Source organism: Tiliqua scincoides, chromosome 5, assembly GCF_035046505.1.
Source record: "Tiliqua scincoides isolate rTilSci1 chromosome 5, rTilSci1.hap2, whole genome shotgun sequence".
In the NCBI taxonomy this organism is placed as follows: Eukaryota; Metazoa; Chordata; class Lepidosauria; order Squamata; family Scincidae; genus Tiliqua; species Tiliqua scincoides.
Window position 1 is genome coordinate 376,050 of NC_089825.1, and position 24,731 is coordinate 400,780.

Genomic DNA, 24,731 nt, shown 5'->3' on the forward strand with positions numbered 1-24,731 from the left:
CCATCTCCACATAGCAAATTCTTTGAGCCCGAGACCTTTCTGGGTGAGCTGTTACCATCTGGCTTAATAAGCCAGTGGTCTGAGTTGGAGACCGTGATGGTTTGTGATTCCTCGGGTCTGAAGATGAGCCCTGGTCACTCACGGTGCTTGTCTCCCGATCAGGGTCAGCATCATGACCCAGGGGTTCTTCTGTGGCTCAGACCATCCATCTACAAACCTGAGCCCGGCATCTGAGAATGGATGACTTCTGAATCCTGCACGTTGCGTAGATTTAAATGAGTTCACTCAACCAAGTCTGTTCCTCCTTCATGTTTTTATTATTCATTTTGCATTTCAGAGCCACAAACTGGCCCCCCTTTCTTTGGCAGCAATCGGCAGGTTTCTCAGAATACGTCGCAGAGCCAGGCAGGTGGAAGGCAAGTCAATCACAGCTTAGAGAGCTGTTGATAATATTGAGCCTCTTCTCCCCATCCACACACACATGCGCACACACACACACACACCCTTCCAATGCTGTTGGTCCTTGTTTGCCAAAAGGCAAGTGCTTCAGATCAGCCACAGAGTGGAGAGATCTGATGAGTGGAATCCCTCTGTCCTTTTACAACATGAACTCCAGAGAACGGTGGGACTGCAAGGTCTTCTTCTGGTTTGGTCTCATATCTCTTGTAAGTAATCCAACCAACCTTCATTGTTTTGGTCACTTGAAGGTGGGACTCATGCTTGCCTGGCAATGTTCTTTTCACTGGGGCTTTGGTTTGACTAAAGATGTGCAGAGGGGGGGCACTGCTTAGCAAAGGCAGGGGGGCAACTTGTGGGATTTTTTTTTTTGCATTATCACCATGTGCCTCTTGATTGCAAATGCAACAAGAAATATGCTGGAGAAAGTGGACCAATTTTATCTTTCAGAAGAGTGACCGAAAAGAGCAATACGTTGGTTACAGCTTAATCTGATATAATGATGGGATGGGATGGGTTGGGGAAAATATTCTGTCAAACAGGAATGGGAACTCTGTGTGATTTGATGGTGAGCCATCTTTAGGATTGCTTTAAAAAAAACAAAACAGGTTGTGTGTTTGAAAGGTAGGACAATCACCAAGCTCGAGTTTGCAAAATCCACCTTGCCATTCTACTACATTATAGAGCAGATTTTCCATCTGAGTTGAACCTAATCTGGAAGAAAATTCTGCTCAAGGAAAATGCAGATTCTTTTAATTTCAATTTTTCTCCCATTTCACCATAACATTTGCAGTTATGGATTTGAGCAATTTAGCGGTTCTAGAAAGAAAATCTGCTGTGAGAATATTCAGTGTGGCACATCGGTGCTTCATTACTGATTGCCTTAAAATCCATGGCCAAGGCTTGAGAGTTCATTTGTTCAAAGGTTCCCTCAGTGGTGACATTCAAAACTACAGTTGGGAACATTTCAGAATTCAAAAGTTCCCATTGAAAAGCTTTGCTAAATGTTGATTTTTGCATAACATTTTGCTTCTGGGTTAGATTCCTTATGCATTCATATACAGGAATCGTTACAACAAGGGGGTGCCTTGAGGATTCAGTAATTTTTGATTTCAATTTGAGTCCAGCAATTTTAGCAGAATAGAAATTCCGCCTGGAAAATACAGATTGCCTGATGCTATCTGCCCTTTATTCAGGGGTGTTCACTGCCATATCTACCTTCTCCGGTCTCTACTTCTGTAAGCACAAGAAAGTACAGTGGCATAGCTAGAGGGGGTGCAAAGCTCCAAGTTTTGCAGGGAACCTCAATGTGGCATGCAAGCAACCCCACCCCCTCTCCTTCGGAACCATTCTGGAAGGTGGGTGTAAAACAGATGTGTACACCTGATGGGGGGGCACTTGTATGCCTTACTGAGGCTCCCTGCAAAACTTGGTGCTTTGCACCCCATCTAGCTACGCCACTGAGAACACGCTTGCTAGATCATGTCATGTCCAGCATCCTCTTTCCAAAAGGATGTTGCCTTATACTGAGTCAAATCATTTCCCCCTCTGGTTCAATATTGTTAGCACTGATTGGCAGCAGCTCCTGAGGTTTCAGACCGGAATATTTTCTCTGCCCGGCCTGGAGAACCTGGAACTTCTTCTCAAAGCAGATACTCCTTCTATGAGCTATAGCCTGTCTACATGTCACTGGGAATCGCACGAGCAAGGCACGAAGGAAGCAGGCCTTCCTGATGCTGTCTCCCCCAACAATTAATATATTCAATGGCATATTGTTTCTGAATATGGAGGTTTCATAAAGATATCGTAACATCCGCCCATTGATAGACCTGTCCATAAATCAATCCAATCCACTTTTAAAGCCACCTAAAGGTCAAAACACATTTTACGTTAAATATATGTGTCGACCCTTTCCAGATAAATCATGTGCGCATCGGAACTGTGATAAGCTCCCCTTTTGTGTTAGCTAATTGTGTTAGCTCCCTGCTCCTTGCTGTACTTCCAATCTTGTTCTTGCATGCCCATGTGTGCCAAGCATAAAAAATGATCAACCTATGCACTAAGGCAGTGCTTCCCAAACTGTGGCTCAGGACGCACCAGTGAGTTGTGACCCAGTTTTTGGTGGTTCATGAAACTGACTTGCCAGATTAGGCTATGTGCATCCAGGGTCAAACAGGCTGCTACTGGAGGAGGGGAAGGCTGCTACTGGAGGATTGCTGCCCAATCACCATTATAGCCACACCCCTTGGATTTATAAATCAGGTAGTAACCTAGTGGCTGCAGCAGTCTTTAGGGCTGCTCCTGAAGGCAGCCCCAAGTAGTAAAAAGGATAAAAACAGAGGATTGAGCAGCTAGTAAAGTGAAACACTTTTTGAAAGGCTCATAAAGCTAGGTGAGTCCCAACAGAGTGTCATTTTAAAAAGTGGGTCCTGGAGCTAAAATGTTTGGGAGCCATTGCATTAAGGGGAATGCATAACTGAACCCTAACCTAGTGGTCATCACCACATCTTGTGGCAGTAAGTTCCATAAGCAAAGCATGCAGCAGGGAGTTCCTTTTGTCTGGCTTGGTTCCTACTACTCAGTGGAGAGAATGTAGTGGAGAGAATGATGTCAGATTTCCACATCTGTAATGACATCACTATATCTTAATTTAAAAAAAGTGAGTTGTCACAACCAATCAGATTTAACTACATGGTAACTTCACTGTTGGCAACTGAAGGGGGTAATGAAAACAATAGAATAAATGCATTTTATATAAGAAATCCCAAAATCATTTAAAGGAGAGTAGAGGTGATTTGGTAGTGTGATAAGTTAAAGGCAACAATTTGAGGATCTGCTACAGTGAACCAAGTTTTTTCCAATGTGTATGATGGAGACAGTCTTTCTGTTTTAGGCGGGCTCTGTAGTAGTTTCCCTTTCTCTTCAGAAATAGAAAATCAAATCATCAAAGCAGAGTGTAATATATCCAGTTCTACACCCCCTCCCCATTCTTTAGTGACATGAATAAGGCTGTGACTTTTTGTATGTTTCAGTGAACTCTGTTCTTTTATGATGTTTTTAAGCATTGATCTTTATGTACAATTCCATCTTAAGAAGAGAGAGAGAGAAGCAGAAGGTTGGAAATTCCCTGTGGATGAGTTTCTGAGGGTAAAATGTGTGGGGTGATTCCCATCAATATCTCAGCAGTGCCTTGAGCTCTTTGGGCCTTTTCCGTGGGTCTTGATTGGTGCAATCACACAGCAAGCAGGTGGCCGTTACAGCTGGAACAAGTGAGCCATTTTGGTGCATCCTGGTGGGTGACCACCGGAACAGCACCTGCTCATCTCTCTCTCTCTCTCTCTCTCTCTCTCTCTCTCACGCACGTATATCCAGCTCCACTCGGCTTACAGGGCTACCAGCCAGCCTGCCATCCAGGCTCTGACCGTGGTGAGACCAGCTTGGCATGAGCACTGTAGAAGTTTGGACTCAGCCAAAATCTTCACCTATTTCACAGCCCCAGGTGGGTGGGCATTACGACAATTATTTCAGGGATGGAGGTGCAAAGTAGTGACAGATGCAAACATTTCCAGTGGGAACATTAGCATTCCTGCTAGTGGCGCCAGCCACTGTTCAATCCCCCCCACCTCCATTTTCCTTATGAGTGTGCTACTTTCTGATGTATGTTGACTCAAGGAGGTTTGGGGGAAAAAACGGTGGCTCTCCCATTGGTAGCCACCATTCCCCCCTAGAACCGCTCTCCAGCCAAGGCTCTGTTATAACTTAGCATTGCTTGGAAGATCCAGGTGACGACCACAGCCTTCGGTTGGTGGCAACAGGAAGGGCAGCTGTTGCCACCTTTGCAAATCTGACATGGACGTTGGATAAAAAGGTCAGGGAGGGAGGGAGGGACTTGGTCGTCCCTCTTAATTCATGTCCGTGGTGAACTTGCAGCTCGACTCCAACGTCCGTCCCATTCCCTCCACCATGTTATTTCACGACCAAAATGCGCCTCCGGCCTTCCACACGGCATCTCCTCCGGCAAAGTGGGGGGAGGTGCAAGGCTGGAAAAGTTCTGGCTGTGCCTGAGGAACTCTGAGCATCGTCGTCTCAGCCACGTGGCAGCTGCTCACGTTTTTCTCTAAAACCCCCCTCAGAGCAACACTACAGCAGGACAAGTAGAGGTGTGGAGTAAACTGAAAAAGGAACCTTCCGCACCAGTGAAGTACAGAAGAAAAGCCCTGCAGGGTGTTACCAGCAGTGCTTCCTAAAGCACATGCAAGATGCTCACATAGGAGGGTCAGTCATGTGCAGTGCTCCTGCAGTAGCGTAGCCAGAGGGAGGTGGTGCAGTAAGTACTGCAGGCGCAGCTGTGCGCTGTGTAAATGGCCCCTCCCGTTCACCGTCAGAGCCGGTGCACGTGGTCATCACTGCCCGGAATGGCTCCAATGGTGAGTGAGAAGCGCCGCTTGCACCAAACTGCAAGCCTGGCCTGTGTCGCCTGGGGCCAGGACCGCAAAATGCTGCCCCCCCCCACTGGGCAGAATGCCACCACCCCCACTGGGCATGTCTGGGGTCCTTCTGAGAACTTGGAAGGCCTTAAAATGTCCAGTTTTCTGAAGAACACCAGAAATGACCTTTTAAGGCCCCTTAAAGGTTTTCTTTAAGGCAATGTTTCTCAACCTGTGGGTTGGGACTCACTAGGTGGTTCGCAAGCCGATTTCAGGTGGGTCCCCGTTCATTTCAATATTTTTATTTTTAATATATTGGGCTTGATGCTACCATGGTATGTGACTGCATTTGGGCAAATGTTACAAAACTGTACTTTTAACAAGCTACTATGTATATTCTTTTAACAATTACAGTAAATGGGATTTATTCCTGGGTACGCGTAGGTAGGATTGCAGCCTAGGATTGTTAAAAATTTTCCTGCTTGATGATGTCACTTATGGTCATGACATCAGTTCTTGTGGGTCCTGACAGGTTCTCATTCTAAAAAGTGGGTCCCGGTGCTAAATGTGTGAGAACCGCTGCTTTAAGATTTCCTTCGGAAAACCAGAAGTGATGATTTAAGGCATTTAGAGGGCTGGGGAGGCTGCCTCCAGTCAGGGGCAAGGAAGGTGGTGGGGTGGGGGTGTGTGTGAGGGAGGTGCCATGTCTGGGGTCCTTCTGAGGTGAGCAAGCATGGTGCTCGGGGTATTGCTGCTTTTGACTCCCCCTAGATACGTCAGTTGCTTACACAGCATATTGTGGCACCTGCAGTATTTACCAGTATTACTGGCTATGCTGCTGGGCTCCTATGTTGTAGCCAATGGCTTGGCTGCACAGCTTGGTAGGGAGAGGAAAATGAGGGGAGGGCAAAAGGTCTGATGAAAAGGATTTATTGTCATGATTTCAACCAAAAATGCCTAATCGAATTTGCTCACTCAACACCTCAATCTAAACAGAGGAATGCGATATCTACTCTTCACTCAATACGGAGCGCTGAGAAGTGGTCCACATTGATGAGATGAGCTGCCCCTGTTGGCTCCACAGCTTCAGTTGTGCTCAGGGAGAGAGAGGGAGGCAAAAGCTGGAAGGGAAACAGGGAGCCTGGTGTTGGGGTCTAGATGGAAGCCTTTTGGAGGGGCACTTGCTCCCTACCCTGGGCCTTCAGTTGCCTGTCTTTGGTTTATTGCCCCTTTCATCACCTGTTGCTTTCCACCTCCTGAGGGGCCAACCTCTTGACACCTTTGTAAACCCTGCCTGAAATCAGGGGAGGGGATAAGCGAACTGTAAGAGTGGCTCTTACAGTGAAGAAAATGCATGTAAATGAGTGAAGGGAGTGCAAATGAATGTTTCAGAGTGGAGAGCCTGTTCTTCAGTCCCTGCGTGCATGCATGTGCATCAAATGAAGACGTTGCTGCACTAGAAAGGGTTCCAAGCATATCTTGCTCCGTTTCTCTTTTGAATTTGATGTGGAGATGGGGCAGGCGGGGGAGACAAAAGGACAGTAGTGCTTGACCCCCAGATTTTATGCCAGGGGCAAGTACTCGGAGTACATCAAAGGCAACCTTGCCTTGGACATGGGACAGTCACTCCTGAAACTGGAGGGAGCTGGTTGTCTGGGAAGAGGACACGCTAATAGCTGTCTGTCTGCTGGTTGCTGCTTAATAATCAACATGTGGATCTCACAAGCACAAGATGTGGTGATGGCCACAGATTTAAAAGGAGTCAGAGAAATTCATGAAGAAGGTCTGTTTGCGGCTATCAGCCGCAATGGCCAAATGGGGCCTCCTTGAACAGAGTCCTGAAGAACGATGGAAGGCTACAGTATAGGGGGCACTGCTGCTCTTCCTTTGGGCTTCCCAGAGGTATCTGTTTGGCCCTGTGGAAAGCAGGGCCCTGGACTAGGTGGCTCTTTGGTGCAACTGGGGAGGGTTCTTTTCCTGGTTTCTTTATTTTGGCTCCACTTCTGTTCAGCAGAATCAGACATCAATGCTGGTCCTGAACTGGGCCACTGCAAGAGGCACACTTAAATTCTCCTGCACAAAACAACACCGCCCACCAGTGGTGACACTAGGGTTGGCCCCATCCGGTGTGGGAGGCCAGCATGTCACCCCTATACTGGACCTCCTCCCATGCAGTGGGTGGGCAACGCCCGGGCAGTGATGTACCATTTCCCCACCCCACTTGGCTGTAATCTTTGATAGAACAGAAGTATTTCAACACATTCTGATGCATTGCATTCTGCATTAAATTATGCATCAATTGATATATAACATGATAGTATTATTCAAAAATTCCATGATTTAAAAATTTTTGGCGAGTGGTGGTGTCAACCCCCTTTGCTCACCACCCAGTGCAGCTTGCACCCCCACATCCTCCTAGTAATGCCACTGCTGACCACCTCCCTGCTTGTAGAAAAATACTAGAAAACAGAAGTGAACAATGACATATTGATCTGAAGTACAACCAGCCCAATCTTTGCTGGCCTCTATGGGTACAATCCTATCCACACTTTCCTGGGAGTAAGACCCATTGACTCTAATGGGACTTACTTCTGAGTTGATATGCAGAGGATTGGGTTCTGAGTCATGATATTGTGCTGAAGGGTGTTAATATGAATTGGGGAAACACACTCAATAGAATCACTGCATTCTGCACTCCACATGACCCAAGAAGATTGTGAAACCTTCCTGAATATGGATCCCTCTGGTGTGGAAATGAGCCTACTAGCATCAACCTGGCCACCTGTTCGGTGGCTTGATTTCACCATGTTTTGATCTGCCAGGGCTTCATTCTGTTTTCTCCCTTTGCCTTAAAGGGAACAAATCAATGGGTTGCAACACCCCATCATGAATAGGGAGGAAAAGAAAGAGCAAAGGCTGGACGCTTTGCGTGCTGAAGTCAGAATAGAAAAGAGGGTCACACCCCACAGTGCATTTCAAGGAATGCTGAACTGCCTCTTTGATAACAGATTTGGGGGCTCCGCAGGGCTCCCTGCACCCCCAGGAGGCCAACACAGACAGGGGGTGAGTAAAGAAAAGCTCCTCTGTCCCCAGTGGTGGTGTGCGTGATCTGGGGGATTGTGTTGCCTTCATCCCCTGCCCTGCCCTTTACAAGGGCAGAGATAGTGCTTCTCGAGCTGGTGGGTTGCGACCCACCAGTCTGAGAACCACTGGCATAGAGGGGGGAAAAACCTCCAGACTACCTTGACAGAGAGTTGCCAACCCTAAACTAAAAATGTCTGGTTGTATGTGTACAGGATATTGCACATGCAGTTGGGGGTGGAGCCTGCCACCACACAACACACATGGGCTCCAGAATATCTGCTCAGTGTTGTACACACACGCAGACAACATGCACATGAGCTCCAATGAAGAAACTCACTATGAATTGTCCTTGCACTGATCAATGCTTATACAAGGCAGAAAGTTACACATGGAAAAAGGATTGTCAATCATTGCAAGATAAGAAGCCTCCAAATATTACAGTATTTTTTCCCCTTTTCACACACTTGCTGGAGCCTCCTTAGTGTTAATGTAAATATGAGCTATTGTAAGCTGTTCTGATATTTCACACTAGATCAAATGAAGTATATTTGAACAAAAAGTGAAAGCAAATGGCAAAAAGGGAGTAATGAAGCTGGCACAGAGCCCGGGGACTACGGCCCACTTAGGAAAATCATTTGGATTCACAGTTTTTTGAAAAAAAAAGAAGTGACAAATTATCCCTTGAATTATCAGTTGTCTGGGTTGATGACAATAGATAAGATCTCTACAGGAAATCAGTACATTAATACATGTAATACGTATTCTATGGACCGCAAGAATGCTGACGTCAGCAGGTCTAGAATGCTGTAATGTAGTCAGTGTGCTGACCAGTCACCTATGGGGCCAATAGTGCTCTGGTGTGGCATGATGCTTGGCATTAGTTATTTTTCTGTCCCCAGGCTTCATGCAAAGTGCTGGTTGTTACAGTTTAGGACTGGGTACCTTAAGGTCAGCCTTCTCCTGTATGTGCCTGTATGGATGTGGTGACAGCATCTCGCCTGGATGCCTTTAAAAGGGGAGTGGACAAGTTTCTGGAGGAAAAATCCATTATGGGTTACAAGCCATGATGTGTATGTGCAACCTCCTGATTTTAGAAATGGGCTGATTTTAGAAATGGGATTTTAGAAGGCCAGATGCAGGGGAGGGCACCAGGATGAGGTCTCTTGTTATCTGGTGTGCTCCCTGGGGCATTTGGGCCGCTGTGAGATACAGGAAGCTGGACTAGGTGGGCCTGTGGCCTGATCCAGTGGGGCTGTTCTTATGTTCTTATGTGTTGTTACCAGTAGCATATCTAGAGGGGGTGTAAAGCACTACATTTTGCAGGGAGCCTCCCCACCCCCATTTTGTTCTAGCGGCTCAAAATGGCTTCAAAGGGGAGGGGGAGGAGCTGCTTGCAAGGCATGCTGAGGCTCCCTGCAAAACATAGTGTTTGGCACCCCTCTAGCTACTACTGGTTGTCACCCAAGGCCTGCTCTGGATGTCTTTGCTCTCCAAGGTACGTTCGGCAACAGCCTGAAGCAGAGTCTGTTTGGTGTTGGCTCTTTGGCTTGACTCACCTGAGAGGCTTTTACTTACTTTCTCCTCACTTCTAGGGCTTTGGACAGACTCATCCAGACTGTGAGTCCGTTGCAGAGTGGAAGAGAAATGAGAGTGATTGCTTAAGAGAGATCGAGCAGCCAATGAATGAGACAGCAGGTATCCTGGGAATAGGTGGGTTTGGCAAGGGAAAAAGCTGGAGAGGTGTGGCCATTTGGCATATTTTGGTGCTTTTTCATTTTTGCATATAAGTATTTTAGGGGTGTTGTCTGCATTAGGATGTTGGACCAGGACTGTTTTCCATGTGTTACTTTGACAACAAGCTTGGTATGTGTGTTCAGTTTAGTTCAGCCAGCTTGGTCATATCTCAGCTCTGTTATTGTAGTGCACCACCCAGCCCTACACTCCTGTTTGGCACAGATAGAGCAACAGTCCTGTCCCTGGCCTCCACTCAGGAGGTGGCCTTACCCCAATAGTGTCACGGTGTGGGAAGCCAGTGTGTCACCCCATAATGGACCTCCTCCCATGCAGTGGGAGGGGCAATGCTCTGGGCAGTGGGCGTGGTGATGTTTGGCCAGACCTCTCTGGTTTTTTTTACTATAATCTTTTATTGTTTATTGTTTCATTATTTATCCTTTTATCATTTTATCGTTTATCGTTTAGCCGTTTATATAATGGCTAATATTATAATGCCGTTGTACAAATCGATGGTAAGGCCACACCTGGAGTATTGTGTCCAGTTCTGGTCTCCACATCACAAAAAGGACATAGTGGAGATGGAAAAGGTGCAAAAGAGAGTGACTGATGATTGCTGGGCTGGGGCACCTTCCTTATGAGGAAAGGCTATGGCATTTGGGCCTCTTCAGCCTAGAAAAGAGACGCCTGAGGGGGGACATGATTGAGACAAACAAAATTATGCAGGGAATGGACAGAGTGGATAGAGAGATGCTCTTTACACTCTCACATAATACCAGAACCAGGGGACATCCACTAAAATTGAGTGTTGGGAGAGTTAGAACAGACAAAAGAAAATATTTCTTTATGCAGTGTGTGGTTGGTCTGTGGAACTCCTTGCCACAGGATGTGGAGATGGTGTCTAGCCTGGACGCCTTTAAAAGGGGATTGGAGAAGTTTCTGGAGGAAAAATCCATTACAAGCCATGATGTGCATGTACAACCTCCTGATTTTAGAAATGGGCTATGTCAGAATGCCAGATGCAAGGGAGGGCACCAGAATGAGGTCTCTTGTTATCTGGCGTGCTCCCTGGGGCATTTGGTGGGCTGCTGTGAGATACAGGAAGCTGGACTAGATGGGCCTCTGGCCTGATCCAGTGGGGCTGTTCTTATGTTCTTAACTACAATTCCCAGGAGGCCTTGCAGGTCTCTTGTTATCTGGTGTGCTCCCTGGGGCATTTGGTGGGCCGCTGTGAGATACAGGAAGCTGGACTAGATGGGCCTCTGGCCTGATCCAGTGGGGCTGTTCTTATGTTCTTATCGAATAGAGATATTTCAGTGTGGTTTGTTTCATTGCATTCTGCCTGAAATTATGCATTGATTGATGTATAATGTGATAGTTTTATTCAATAATTCCAAGATTTTTAAAATGTTGACAAGTGGTGTCACCAGTGCGCGTCACCCGGTGTGGCCCACACCACCCCCATTTCTTAGCAACACCACTGCCTTTCTCCCTCAACTACCCCTCATAAAGACCCCCTTCTCAGCTTTGCCCCTACAAGTGGCAGTTGGGAATGAAGCCAGCCAATACACCCCTCCCACACCATCAGTTGGTTTTAGGAGTGGAACAAATGTGCTTCTGGGGCTATCCCTGAGTATGGCTTGGATGCTGCAAGTAGGTCCAGAAGGAACCTGCCTGGCTACTGGCCAGGGTGAGCTGCAGCGAGCAGATCGAATCCCTTCCAGGATCAAGCAGGAGAGCAAATTCCGCCAGGCAGCTTCCAGGCTTAAATGAAGGTGTGAGTGGGATGTGATTTGTCTTCTCCCTTCCAAGTGTGGGGGAGGGAAGTAGAGACACTCAAAGCTTGTTTTATTTTTCCTTTGTGAGGCTGCAAGAGAATATGGGACCAACTCCTGTGCTGGCCAGACACAAATCCCGGGAAGACTCTCACCTTAGCCTGCCCAGCTGTCCTCCTCCACTTCATGAAGCAGCCAGGTGAGGGGCCCTGGTTTGCTTGCATCCCCCACAGCTCTGAGCCAGTCCTTTTGAATCTGTTGCTTAACCAGTCGCTCACTAACTGTTCCACTGTGCCCAGGAACACTGTGAGCCTGTTGCTTGCAGCAGGCACAAAACCAAACCTATGAAATGAAGGGGGAGGGACCTGCAAGTTCTCTGTATGGTTGGGACTGCACATGACTGACAGGTGTATCTTCCATAGGATAATCTGGGGCTGGGTGTATCCCCAGCCAGCCCTGACCCTGTGCACTCTCCCGCGGTTACACTAATAGGGGCATGTTTGAAGTCTGGCTGCACCACCAGAGTAGGGGAGAGAGAATTCATTTATTACCCTCTGCCCCATATTGGGGGGGGGGGGGAGGTCATTTTTTTTTACTTGGCGAGCTGGGAGAAGAAATTAGCCCCTTGGTTTAAAACTCTCCTCCAGGGCCAATTTCTTGTTGTCTTCACTGAATACGATCAGCTCCTCCTTTCCAGGATGGGGTTCCTCTGGGGCCAACAATCCATTCCATCATTAGGCTTGCCCCCCCCCCCCCGATATATAGCAAACTGTGGAGTTGGACCCATAGAACCACACCTGTGGGTCTCATCCCAACCTCAACTGCAATGGGACCAGCAAACCTCTCTCACTGCTGGGAATGGGTCCAAAGGGGAGGCGCCCCTTGCATGGCACATTCAGGCACTTGCAAAAATTAGTGCTTTGCCCCCCTCCAGCTACGCTGCTGCCATCAGGCTTCCTGCATGTGAGGAGTGGGACTGTGGAGGGTGAAGGAGTGAGCAGAGCTATGGACAGTGCTTCTTGCATTCTGTACCTATAAGGAGTATGGCTTCTCTCAGAGAGGGTTGTTTTATCTTCTTTTAAAAGCAGTGTAAAGCTTGTCTGTGTCCCTATAAGCCCCCCATGTGCACAGAACCCCTCCCTCCTTGACTGTGCATGGCCCTGTTTCACGGCTGCCCTTGGTAGGCAGGGGGACCACAGAATTTTCAGCAGCAGAGCTAAAGAGTCTGCAGTGGTCTAATTCTGCTGCCTTTTCCCCCCTGCAGGTTGGGTAAAAAGAAGCTGCACGGCGCAAGGCTGGTCGGATCCATTCCCACCATATTCCGTGGCCTGTTCAGTGGAAGAGGAGGTGGCGCTGCATGAAGTGAGTGGAGCTGAACAAGCAATGAAAGCAGCTTGGCCTGGGAGTTGGAGGGAAGGGAACTCCCTTCCCCTGGAGCTGTGGCTCTCAACCTTTTCGAGGCCCAAGAGCAGCGATTTCCAATCAGTGTGCCGTGGCACATGGGTGTGCAGTGAATGGTCTGCAGGTGTGCTGTGGGAGTTATTAGTAGCATCATTGGGAATGTGAGCCTCTGACCAGCAGTGAGGTGTGCCTTGTCAATTGTTCGAAAACCGATGGTGTGTCTGGAGAATTTTAGCACCTTCTCAGTGTGCCGTGTGATAGGAAATTGCTGTCCTAGAGGCTATTGCCTGATTTATAAATGCCAAGAGGTGACTGGGCAGTAGTGCTCCCCCACATATAGCAGCTTCTTTAACACATGATGCACATAGCCTGATTGCCCAGTCAGTTTCACGAACCACCAAAACTTGAGTCATGACCCACTGGTGGGTCGCAGACCCAGAGTTTGAGAACCCCTTTCTAGAGTGTGACTGCAAGCCTGGCCCATTCAGGCAGCCACCTCTGTCTACTCATTCATCTCTGCCGGGCCTCCTCCTGGATTGGAAAAGGAAGAGAACTTGAGTGGAAGAGGAAGTGTGAAGAAGAGGCAGGTGGTGGGCTTGATGCTCCTTCACACTTCCTGCCCTCTTCCTCTTCAGTTCAGAGAGTGGCAGGCAGCACCAGGGGGTCTTGGATCATCCTTGAATGAACTGGGAGTATCTGGCGTGGTGTATCTGGTCAGTTCTACAGCCTTCCCAGAGCGATGGACTGGCTTCAGCACCACGGGTTGAAGGGTCTCAGTGTATGCCAAACCCACCCTCTTCACAGCAAAACTTTGCTGACCTGACACACGCTCCCCACACTCATCGGTCTTGTGTGGGTCTCTCCCTTGTTAAGCAAATCTCTCCCCCCCTTTCCTGTGCTAAGGAAGCCTCAGCCTCAGCCTTCCTCTGAATGCTTGTGCTCCAAGCTAGAGTCTAGACGCCTCTTGCATGCTGCAGGGAGGCTCTCTGCAAAACCTCATGCTGTGCACCCCCTCTAGCTATGCCACTGACCCCTAAGCAATTTCAGGAAGCACTGGTCTTTTGTCATGACTCTATTTTTCCCCCAAATGGTATTGTTTTTCATTTTTAGTTAATTTACTTCCGTGAAATTTACTTCCATATCCAGTTCCATCTTCTTGCAGGCTGGGGTCACATGATTGTGACATTTATCTGTAAAAACAGAGATTATTGCATTACATTATTGCATTATACAATCGGTTATTGCATTACTGATCTGAATTACTATTTCTTTCACATCCATATTATTATCTGCAATTGACTTATCAGCACATTATGTTCCCCTTAAAAAGTATGCACGTATCTCTCAGCAGGATAATGTAGGCCTGCATCACTGCTGCGCAACAAATGAGTGTCGCTTTATGCAATTTGCTTAGAATTGTATATCTGTTTGCGCACCCTCCTTCAAAACGGCTGCCTGCTTGGGACGCCTCTCTACCACAGCAAGTGTGCTGTGTTTTTCTTGGAAGCAGAAAATTATGGATAGCTTCTGCCAGTGTTTCCCAAACTGTGAGTTAAGACCCACTGGTGGGTCATTAACCAATTTTTGGTGGGTAGCGAAGCTCTGAGTGAAGTGCACTTTGAATGTAAACACAGCCGATGGCAAGATTTGATAACTAATTGCCTCAAGCCCTGAGGCTATTCATAAATCAGATAGCCTCTAATTACCCTGCAAACAGCTCAGCTCCTAGAGTTTGCCAGATAGCTGCTAGTACAGTTTAGGACTGGGTACCTTAAGGTCAGCCTTCTCCTGTATGTGCCTGTATGGATGTGGTGACGGCATCTCGCCTAGACGCCCTTAAAAGGGGATTGGACAAGTTTCTGGAGGAAAAATCCATTACGGGGTACAAGCCATGATGTGTATGGGCAACCTCCTGATTTTAGAAATTGGCTATGTCAGAATGCCAGATGCAAGGGAGGGCACCAGGATGAGGTCACTTGTTATCTGGTGTGCTCCCTGGGGCATTTGGTGGGCCGCTGTGAGATACAGGAAGCTGGACTAGATGGGCCTATGGCCTGATCCAGTGGGGCTGTCCTTATGTTCTTAACTACAATTCCCAGGAGGCCTTGCAGGTCTCTTGTTATCTGGTGTGCTCCCTGGGGCATTTGGTGGGCCACTGTGAGATACAGGAAGCTGGACTAGATGGGCCTAGGGCCTGATCCAGTGGGGCTGTTCTTATGTTCTTATGTTTTTATTTTTTTGCAGATGTTTTTTTATTTACACGAATGAGAAATGGAGTAAACGGTGTTATGTGTTTTTATTTTATCACCGTTTTCTCCCACCTCTGCCTATAGTGCATTGTTTTAAAAAAGTGGGTCCCAGTGCAAAAATTTGGGAACCCCTGACTAAGAGCCCAATCCTGTGGTTGGCGGCATGGCTCCGTGCTGCTGACCACAGTCGCAAACGTGCCACAAGGCATGTTCGCGGAGCTGACCGCTGGGTTTCCGCCGGTGCTAGCCCAGCGCTGGCTGGTGCTGGGCTAGCGCGGGACAGTTGCCCAGCTTCTGCGGCTTGGCGGTCTCCCAGACTGCTGAGTTGCGGAACGGCAGGCGGGGCAGGGGCGGGGCGTGGAGGAGGCATTCCGGGGAGAGGGGAGGCCGGCGGGGGCGGGAAGGAGGCATGCCAGGGGACAGGTGGGAGGAGCTCCGCAGGATCCAGGGTGCTCGTGGAGGGCTGCACACCCTACACAAGTGCCTTTACTCTATGGTGGTAAAGTGAGTAGCCCCATTGTGGGGCTGCTTACCTTACTCGGGGGAAGGGGACGAACGTTCCCTTCTCCCGAGGAGCCTTCCACAGTAGCGCGAGAGGTGCAGGATTTGGCGGCAGCCTTTTTCGGTGCCACCGAGCCTGGGCGCTCCAGGCAGCCCAGCATTGGGTTTTTCTGCCATCTTATTGTCTGTGTTAGTTTTATGGTGTTGTGACCAGGGACACACTACACTTGCTCCCGGTGTGGAAGGGATTATCACTCCCGAATCGGCCTTTTCAGCCTCACTAGACGCTGTGCCAGAACCACCATCCAGAGCGCGATGCCAGAGTCTTCCGAGACTGAAGGTTGCCAACAACCACAGCAGGTCAGGACAGTGAACTAGTCTAAGTGATGGGAATGGGCTGGAGTAGAAAAAGAGAGAGAAACATCAGGGAATCTGAAGGATGCTGCAAGCAGCAGTCAGCCCGGGACAAATGTTCATTTTTATAATAAGCAGTTCAAGTGCTGCTTTTCTTTTTCTTATAGGCATCTTATTTGCCGACTGTTAGAAGCATCTACACAGTGGGCTACAGCATCTCCGCGGCCTCTCTCGTCATTGCAATCCTGGTCCTTGTCGCGTTCAGGTCTGTCCCGAGTTGAGTCCTGGGGGGGCCAGAAAGTCAGAGAAGCAGCTTATGTGTTTGCACTTTTGCTCACCATTTGAGTCAGGAGAATTTCTTCTTCCAAATGCATTTAAGCTCTGCCTGGAACAGTCTCTATGCATGAGTCATAATAATTGCCGTGTTATCATTTACGTTGTGCTTTCAAATGTGAAGTATATCCCACATACTTGATTTTGTTGAAAATCCTTTCAACAACCCAGTCCTGTAGGCCAGTTCTTGTTATCTCCATTTTCCACTTCTGAGGCTGAAGTACTTGTAAGTGTCTTGTTCTAGACCAGGGGTTCTCAAACTGTGAGCCGTGGAAACCAGCCAGGGGATCCTCATGAAAGCCTGCCAGCCTATACAATGTTTAGGATTGTTGCCTTAATGGGGGCCATGGTCAGTGGCCCAGTTGGCCAAGGAAGCCACCTGTTGAAAAAGTTTGGGCACCACAGCCTTGGGCTATTCAGTGGGTTTGTGGCAGAGTCAAGACTCAACCCAGCGATTTCCTGCTCCATAACTGCTAGTGCAATCCTAAACATACCTACTCAGAAGTAAATCCCACTGCATTCAATGGCACTTCTTCTCTAGGAGGTGGACTTAGGACAGCAGCCTTCAACTCTTAGGACAAAACATTCCATTCCACTAATTGCATCAACTCCCCTGATCTGTTCTGTTTGGTAAACAGCTGTCCTAGGGGACTTTCCCTCTATCAGCTTACCAGGTTATCTGGACTGGGACCCAGAAGGCTGGTTGCCTGAGAAGAGAAATTCTCATTGGTGCCAATAGGAGCCCCCGTCTCCCTGCCCAGAGGCAAACCTCAGCAACATGGGCCTAATGTGGATTGGAGCTGTGGAATTGGGAGGAGTGAAAGCTTTCTTCTGTCCCACATCATGGTCTTAATCCTGACCAGTCCTCATCCCACTCCCATAGCTACCAGTTAGCAAACAGACTGGTCAATTGTCAGAACCTGTCTATCGTCCACAATGCTGCACAAAACCAGCTCAGCCTCTATTTGCTCCTCTTCTGGTCTCTGCAGGAGACTCCGTTGCCCCAGGAACTACATCCACATCCACCTTTTTGTCACGTTCATCTTGAAGGCCGTGGCCATCTTCGTCAAGGATGTCATTCTCTTCCAAGAAGAAGGCATGGACTACTGCGGCTTTTCCACGGTATGCTCTGGAAAAAAACTAGGTTGCATTTCGGCTCTTGTCACTGTGATTTGAAGAGCTGTCTGTGCCATGACTCAGGGGCAGAAGTTTGGACATTTGTATCCTGGCACATGCCTGTGTGTGATGCAGAATCTTCCCGGTCCTAATTTGACACTGACCACTGCACCACAGTGGCTCCCAAAGCCATGACACTAGTGCTCATCCCCATCCCAGGCACCGCATATACCATCCGCTTCCACAGAAAAGAGAGAGCGGAGAGTCAGGCTGCTTTGAGATACTTAAGGGTGAAACCCCATGAGTACCATTTTGAAAAAATTTTCCCCCGAGAGGCAATGCCATAGGAGTGAACAGTCTTCCTGAAATTGAAATTTTGCTGTTCCTTAGACCGAGTGCAAGATCTCTGTGGTTTTCTCTAACTATTTCACAATGACCAACTTCATATGGCTGCTGGTGGAGGCTCTTTATATCAATTGCCTGCTGCTGTCGTCCTTTACCCATGGAAGACGATATTACTGGTGGCTTGTCCTTTTTGGTTGGGGTAAGTAAAGGTGACTTAGGGAGTAATCTTTGTAATCTGTGGACGTGCAAGCTCCTGATTTTAGAGGTAGGCTACCCCAGAATGCCAGATGCAGGGGAGGGCACCAGGACGCAGGTTGTGTCTTGTTGTGTTGTGTGCTTCCTGAAGCACATGGTCGGTCACTGTGAGATACAGGAAGCTGGACTAGATGGGCCTTTGGCCTGATCCAGCGGGGCTCTTATGTTCTTAAGACATACAAGCATACAGGTTGGGCAGGTATTATTTGGGGAGGGGGGAACAATCACACTGGTCAGCCATTCCAGTGCAAGATCAAGACTCTGAATTCTTCCCCATTGGCTTGCTTCCTAAACCAATTAGCTGTTCTGCCAGGCCAGATACAGTTGGTGTCAGTGGCATAGCTAGAGGGAGTGCAAAGCACTAAGTTTTCCAGGGAGCCTCACCACCTCTGTTTTGCTCTCAGGACCTGGAATGGCCTGCTCTGAAAGGGAGGGGCCACTTGTACACCACAGTGAGGCTCCCTGCAAAACTTAGTGCTTTGCACCCCCCCAGCTATGCCACTGGTTTCCATTAGCTGTGGTCCTCATGGATGGGGGCAACTTGCATGCCATATTTTTCGGTTTTACCGTGCAAGCTGTCTTGAGCTTCCTTTCTAAGGATGGGAAAGGAATAAGAATCCCTTAAAATAAATAAAACATTATCTTCCAGGACACTATATGCAAGCTAAGCAAAAATGCACCTGGCCCTGCCTGCTGGAGGTGTCTCTAACTACAATCTTGCACTGCCTTGAGTGGTGGGTTGTCTTGAGTACCGGTGGTGGTGGTGAGGGTGGGGAAGTATAATTAATCTACCACATATTACCTTCTGCTTAAATGTTTTACAGCCCAATTCTATCCACACTTTCCTGGCAGTAAGCCCCATTGACTCAAATGGGACTTACTTCTGAGTAGACATGCATAGGATTGGGCTGCCAGTCCCTTTGGATAAATGTTAACACCTGTTGAACCATCTTGGCACAGCTTTCCCTTATCTCCTAAAGAACCCTGGCAATCCCCCAAGGCCTACAGAGTAGGTCTGATGCTTGCTCAGGCTTCCAGTTACATCCAAATTCCATTTTAGGGGCCAAAGAGGAGGGCCCCACAGAAACACATTACTCTCTTTACTGGGGGGGTGTTTCTGAACACCCTCTCAGGAGCCTCTTGCATACAAGGGAACATAATCAACGCAGAAAGAGGATCCAAGCATTGAAACTGGGCTCCACTTGGGTTAACTTTGCTACAATCATGGAAAGATCAAGGAAAAGATAGAAAAGCAATTTATAAGAAATGTATTTGTAAGAAGGATCATGTCCTTTTTCTCCCCTTCTTCCTCTTTTTTCTGATCCTACAGGTGTTCCAACATTTTTTACTCTGCTGTGGATATTGCTTAAGGTGCAGTTCGAAGATACTTTGTAAGTAACAAACTACTTGTCTGTTCCTAGAAATCATTATGGTGGGTGACCTTGCATTTTGGTGAACTTTCAGGGCATGCCCTCTCATAGGTCAGCATTCTCTGAAGTGTCCATGTGATGTCAGAGTGGCATCTGAATAGGACTGAGCCTTTAAGAACTTTTAGGCAACAAACATGCCTGGTCGTGTGTCCTTAGATGGCATTAGCACCCATCCCCAGCATTGCCAAACATTCATTTTATTCTAGCTGGCCCCAGTGAGCCTTGTTAGCTCACTTTCCAAGGTAAAACCATACAACATACATCAGAAGAGCTCTGCTGGATTAGGCCAAGGCCAATCTAGTCCAGCTTCCTGTATCTCACAGTAGTCCACCTGATGCCCGGTGAAGCACTGAAATAACAAGGTACCCATATCCTATTGCCACTCCCTTACATCTGGCATTGAGAGAGTAGTATTCTGTGGGCATCCTGTAAATACATTTTTTTCATGTTCCACAATATGTTTGCAACCAATAATACTGAAGTTGAAATGAATAAGACAACTTGCATACAGGCCCTGGACCCTAACCTGCTCTTAAGTAGAGGAGCTTCTAGATACCTGAACACAACCCTTAGGGAGGGGAAAAAGACACAAAAGGATGGCAAAGAATTCAATGTGACATTCTTTTAAAAAGATAGTGTATAACTATTTGCATTAACTATAAAGTGGTATTCCTAGGTGCTGGGATGCAAACCAAGGTTCTCCTTACTGGTGGTTAATCAAGGGACCCATTATCTTTTCGGTTGGGGTACGTATCGTGTTTTCCATTTCCAGTTTCTAGTTTCACATATGGTGGCAAGTGAGTGACTTTCAAGGTGGGGACAGGACAGCATTCAAAGATTGCTTTGAAATCTTAGGATCACGTTCTGGCAATCAAGATCTGGTTCTTCTCACTTAGGTGGAAAGACTTGACCTCTTTAGTTGGCATAGGAGAGTTCCCAGGATTGAATGTTCCTCCAGTCTGTTAAATTGCATGCATGTAAAAAAGCTAGCTGTCAAGGAAAAAAAGGTATAGCTCTAACCCATTCCCTAACATGCTAGTTTGCAATGCTCAGCCTTGTGCAAGACAGGAAAGAAAGATTAGTTGAAAACTGATCTCTAGATAGAACCATATGAGAAAGAACATGACTCCGTAGAAGGTTTTCGGGGGGGGGGGGGCCTGAAGCTGGTCCTGGAATTTGTGTAGAGGATCCACCTTCAAATACTCTATTTCATGCCTATAATTAATTCAGATTCATTATTCTGGTTGATTATTTTGTGCTTTTCTGCTCTACCCCCCCCCCCCCCAATCATCTGAGACAGGTCAACTTCATTCTTTTTATCAACATCATCAGAATTTTGCTGAAAAAGTTGGATTCAAGACAAATCAATTTTAACAACTCATCTCAGTACAGGTAACTGAGCTGCTGCGATCAATAATGCGAAAGACTGAATAATATGATAATACTTTGATTGAACAAGGGGGCTTGAAGAAAAAGCAGAAACAGTTTGAGAAAGTTTTGAAAGTTGTGAAGAGAGAAGGTGCTTTCTCTATTATGACCCTAAAACAGGGTCATCCAGGGGAACTGACTGGCAGTCAGTTCAGGACAGGCACAAGAAAGTCATCATAGAATAATGAATGGGATGTGCAGAATTTCTCGGCCACAGCTGTGGTGATGGTCACTAGCTTGGGTACCAACTAGATGGTGGATAGAAAACGCCTGGTGACCTTGCACCTCATTTGCTATAAGGTGGTTCAATTACTGCTTCCCCCCCTTTTTTCCAAATTCTCTCTTCATGCTAGACGTCTCTCCAAGTCAACTCTGCTCCTCATTCCTCTGTTTGGAACGCATTACATCATATTCAACTTTCTTCCTGAATATGCTAACGTGGGAGTCCGTCTCTACTTGGAACTCTGCATTGGATCATTCCAGGTGAAGTGGGGAATTAAGGAGCAAACTAAATGTTAAGAAGGAGGTGTGGAGACTGCTGAGAGCAGCACAGCCAGGTCTCTTTTCTGTGGCCCAGTAACATCTCGTAGAAGAAGATATTGTTGACAAAGTGACAGCACGTGACCAGAGCCATGGAGTCTGAGACCTGTGGATGTCATACGCGTGTCATTCCCCACTAGCGGAGGGAGCTGTAACCAGTGGCATAGCTGGGGGGGTAGAAAGCACTACGTTTTGCAGGGAGTCTTACCGTGACATACAAGCGGTCCCTCCCCCTCCCCTTCAGAGCCAGGCATTCACCTCTCTTTTGCTTCCCCCGCCCGGAATAGCACCAAAGGGGAGGGGGAGGGGCCCCTTGCACACTGCGGTGAGTCTCCCTGCAGGCTCCCTGGCGCTTTGCACCCCTCTAGCTATGCCACTGCCTTCAGGACTCCCCTGCGTCCTGCAAACAGCAGCCCACGGATTGGAGTTGGGGAATGCCGAGGATGGTGATGTCATGCCACGCCACGCGTCACCCCTGCAGGTTCTTGCTTTAAACTCAGCAGCAGCAAAGAAAGAACTCCAGAGGAGCATCCTGGGGGTGATGGCTGCTGCATCTAGGATGCCAGGCACTCACTGCAAGCTGCTGCATCCCAGAATGTGAGTGAGAGAAGTGTTCAAAAATAAGGAAAAGGCAAAAAATGGGGGGAGGGTATTCACCACAGAGAGCAATCATTGGTATAAAAGCATACCATTAGCTTCCCCCAGTGCTGTGCTGGATGACCACTGCAGTTGCTCATATGATTCTCTAATAATTTACTATAACTCATGTTCTTTCCCCTCCTCTCCAGGGCTTCATTGTAGCTGTTCTGTTCTGTTTCCTAAACCAAGAGGTAAGGAGGCGGCATTATTCTGCCAACAGTGTTTTCTGGGAAGCAAAGAACTGCCCTTGCTATGTAGGAGGTAGAGAATGGAATCTAGGGATCCAGTAGCCAAGCTGCTGAAACATCAAGACATGGAAATTGATAATCCCACAATAGTGAAACCTTTCCTTTTTCTTCATGCGGATGTGGCCCTCTAGTGGTTAGTGGTCCAAAGCGTTGCTCTTTCCCTCTTTCCTTTGGCAGGGCCAGTAGGAAGAGTGTGCACACCCTCCTGCGGCCAGGTCTTGAGGCACAGCTTCTTGGACTACTGTTGATGCTCTGTGGGTGGACACGGGGGGCTTTGCAGGGCTGTGCTGGCCCCAGGAAAGCTCAGGTTGCTTGAAACCAAAAATTGAACCACATCATTGGTTTGCAGAATGAGAGCCTGAACTCTGTGCTTGTATCACAAGCGTGCATTAACAGTAAGAAGAACACAATTGGATTATTCTGCAGCCTTTTTTGTGCCGCTCAAAGGGACAATGTATTTGTTTTCTAGACTTTAAAAGCTTTGCATTATAGTGTAATTCCCTATTACTATGAGTATTTTTTTTATTATAGGCAATGAAAAACCACAATAAATAAACTACAGATATTGGATTTTGTGTAGTCCAATAAAACTTTGTACAGTTTAAACAATTTATTGGATGTGCAGTTGTCATTGCTAAATAATCTGGTAGGGTACGTATGTTGGCCAATACTTATCCTAAAAAATGGTCTGATACTATTGAAGGGCTTCCAAACATTCTTAGGAAATTCAACTTGTCCAATGGTGCTTAGTTTTTCACTGGGACAATCACATTCAATCACATTGTATTAGAAACTGAATTGTGGAAATTATAATTTAACAAATCTGTTTGTTGCTTCTGGATCACATTGTGACATAATGAAAGTGCCCATGTTGTTGTTGTTGTTGTTGTTGTTGTTTTTTTAAATGGCTGTGTCTGGAAACTAGAACGATAGCCTGCTAGTAACGCCAAGCCTTTGACTTTCAAGGTACAAGCAGAAATTTGCCGGAAATGGCATGGCAACAGCTACAGATTTATGCCTGTTTGGAGGAAAAAGACAAGATGGACCGCACCCTCCAGTTCTGGCATCAAAATGACAACCTCTGTGTGTTGAAGACTATCCAAAGTGTGAAAGAAAGACATATAAAAAGGTAGTCATGGAGATCTGAAAAATATCCTCCCCAAGTAATCTCTTAGCATAGAGCTGCTTCACATACCTGTACCCACCTCTTAAAGGCTGCTGCATTCCACAAGAATGCTGCTCAGAGTCTCCCCATCTGAATTTCTCCCCAGATTTTGGAGCTTTGAATGGTGTGGTCTTGTTTCTGGATGCCTTAGGAATCCTCCATGCTCCATTTCTGAATTTTATTCAGCCGCATATGTGCAGTTTGCCAGACTTCTCAGTTCCTCCGTATCCTGTTCCCCTCTGTATTACTGAGGAACACGTGCACATTGAGGAAGCACCACAGAAAAGCAATGTGATTTTTAATAAGCCGGATCATGGTATTTTTAATGTAATGTTTTCTAAATGGATAGGAATGTCTGTGTGCAATTCAAGAAATTCCAGTCCAAAAGGATTGAAAAGAATCCAAAAGGATTGCTTTTGCGCACTGTTTTATCAATATGCATATGTGTACCAATAACAAAAATGGGGAGGGGAAATGCAAAAGAACTGCTAGATTTGAAGTGGCAGCTAGCTGCCCATGCTCCAGTTCCCAAATTAATGTTAGAATTTCTTGTGAAAGTGGAATTCAGACTCAGTGAACCCACAAAGGATAAGAGGATGAAATGGAGGAAGCATGTCCATCTCTGACTTCACAGGGTGACTTGCATGGGTAAATCAGCCATCACAGATCAAACACTACAGACAGACATTTCAGGGCACATCACCTCAAATGCAAGTGCTTTTCAGTGGAGCCAATTCATAGAGTCAGCGGCAAGTTGTCATCATCCAGTGTTGAGGAACCAAGCAGTGATAAGTGACGAGCAAGCATGTGTAATTTATATTATATTATATTAACAGTATTTATATACCGCTTTTCAACTAAAAGTTCACAAAGCGGTTTACAGAGAAAAATCAAATAACTAAATGGCTCCCTGTCCCAAAAGGGCTCACAATCTAAAAAGATGCAAAGGAATACCAGCAGACAGCCACTAGAACAGACAGTGCTGGGGTGAGGTGGGCCAGTTACTCTCCCCCTGCTAAAAAAAGGAGCACCCCCTTGAAAAAGTGCCTCTTACCCAATTAGCAGGGGTTTAATTTGGACCTTTAAGTACTGTTAGGGGAGTTTTGCTACAACATAAAGCCAAGAAAATTCACTCCACATATTAAGAGCATCAGGATTCCTCCAAAGGTTCCTGTTTGTTAAAAAAAGATGGAAAGATGTCTAATGTTTAAGGCCTGATTGGAGCTCCAGTGTTACTCCTTTGAATGCTTTCTT

General features: G+C 47.1%; 1 protein-coding gene across 1 annotated transcript; it reads left to right on the forward strand.

The window, feature by feature from the left end:
• Positions 1–9,444: 9,444 nt before the first annotated feature.
• LOC136651216 (growth hormone-releasing hormone receptor-like) lies at positions 9,445–23,404 on the forward strand. The gene is made up of 13 exons (XM_066627408.1): positions 9,445–9,462; positions 9,560–9,662; positions 11,565–11,672; positions 12,738–12,835; positions 16,146–16,243; positions 17,301–17,433; positions 17,818–17,971; positions 19,358–19,418; positions 20,134–20,203; positions 20,758–20,849; positions 21,239–21,368; positions 22,214–22,255; positions 23,279–23,404. The coding sequence occupies exons 1-13, from the start codon at positions 9,445–9,447 to the stop codon at positions 23,402–23,404; spliced, it is 1,233 nt and encodes a 410-aa protein (XP_066483505.1).
• The last annotated feature ends 1,327 nt before the right edge of the window (positions 23,405–24,731 follow it).

What these genes read in the sequence shown, in the direction of transcription:
- LOC136651216 (XM_066627408.1), top strand. An exon ending in AGGAGGTGGCGCTGCATGAA is followed by an intron (nt 12,836 to 16,145) that starts GTGAGTGGAGCT and finishes TTTTTCTTATAG; the next exon opens with GCATCTTATTTGCCGACTGT. An exon ending in CCATTATCTTTTCGGTTGGG is followed by an intron (nt 20,204 to 20,757) that starts GTACGTATCGTG and finishes CATCTGAGACAG; the next exon opens with GTCAACTTCATTCTTTTTAT.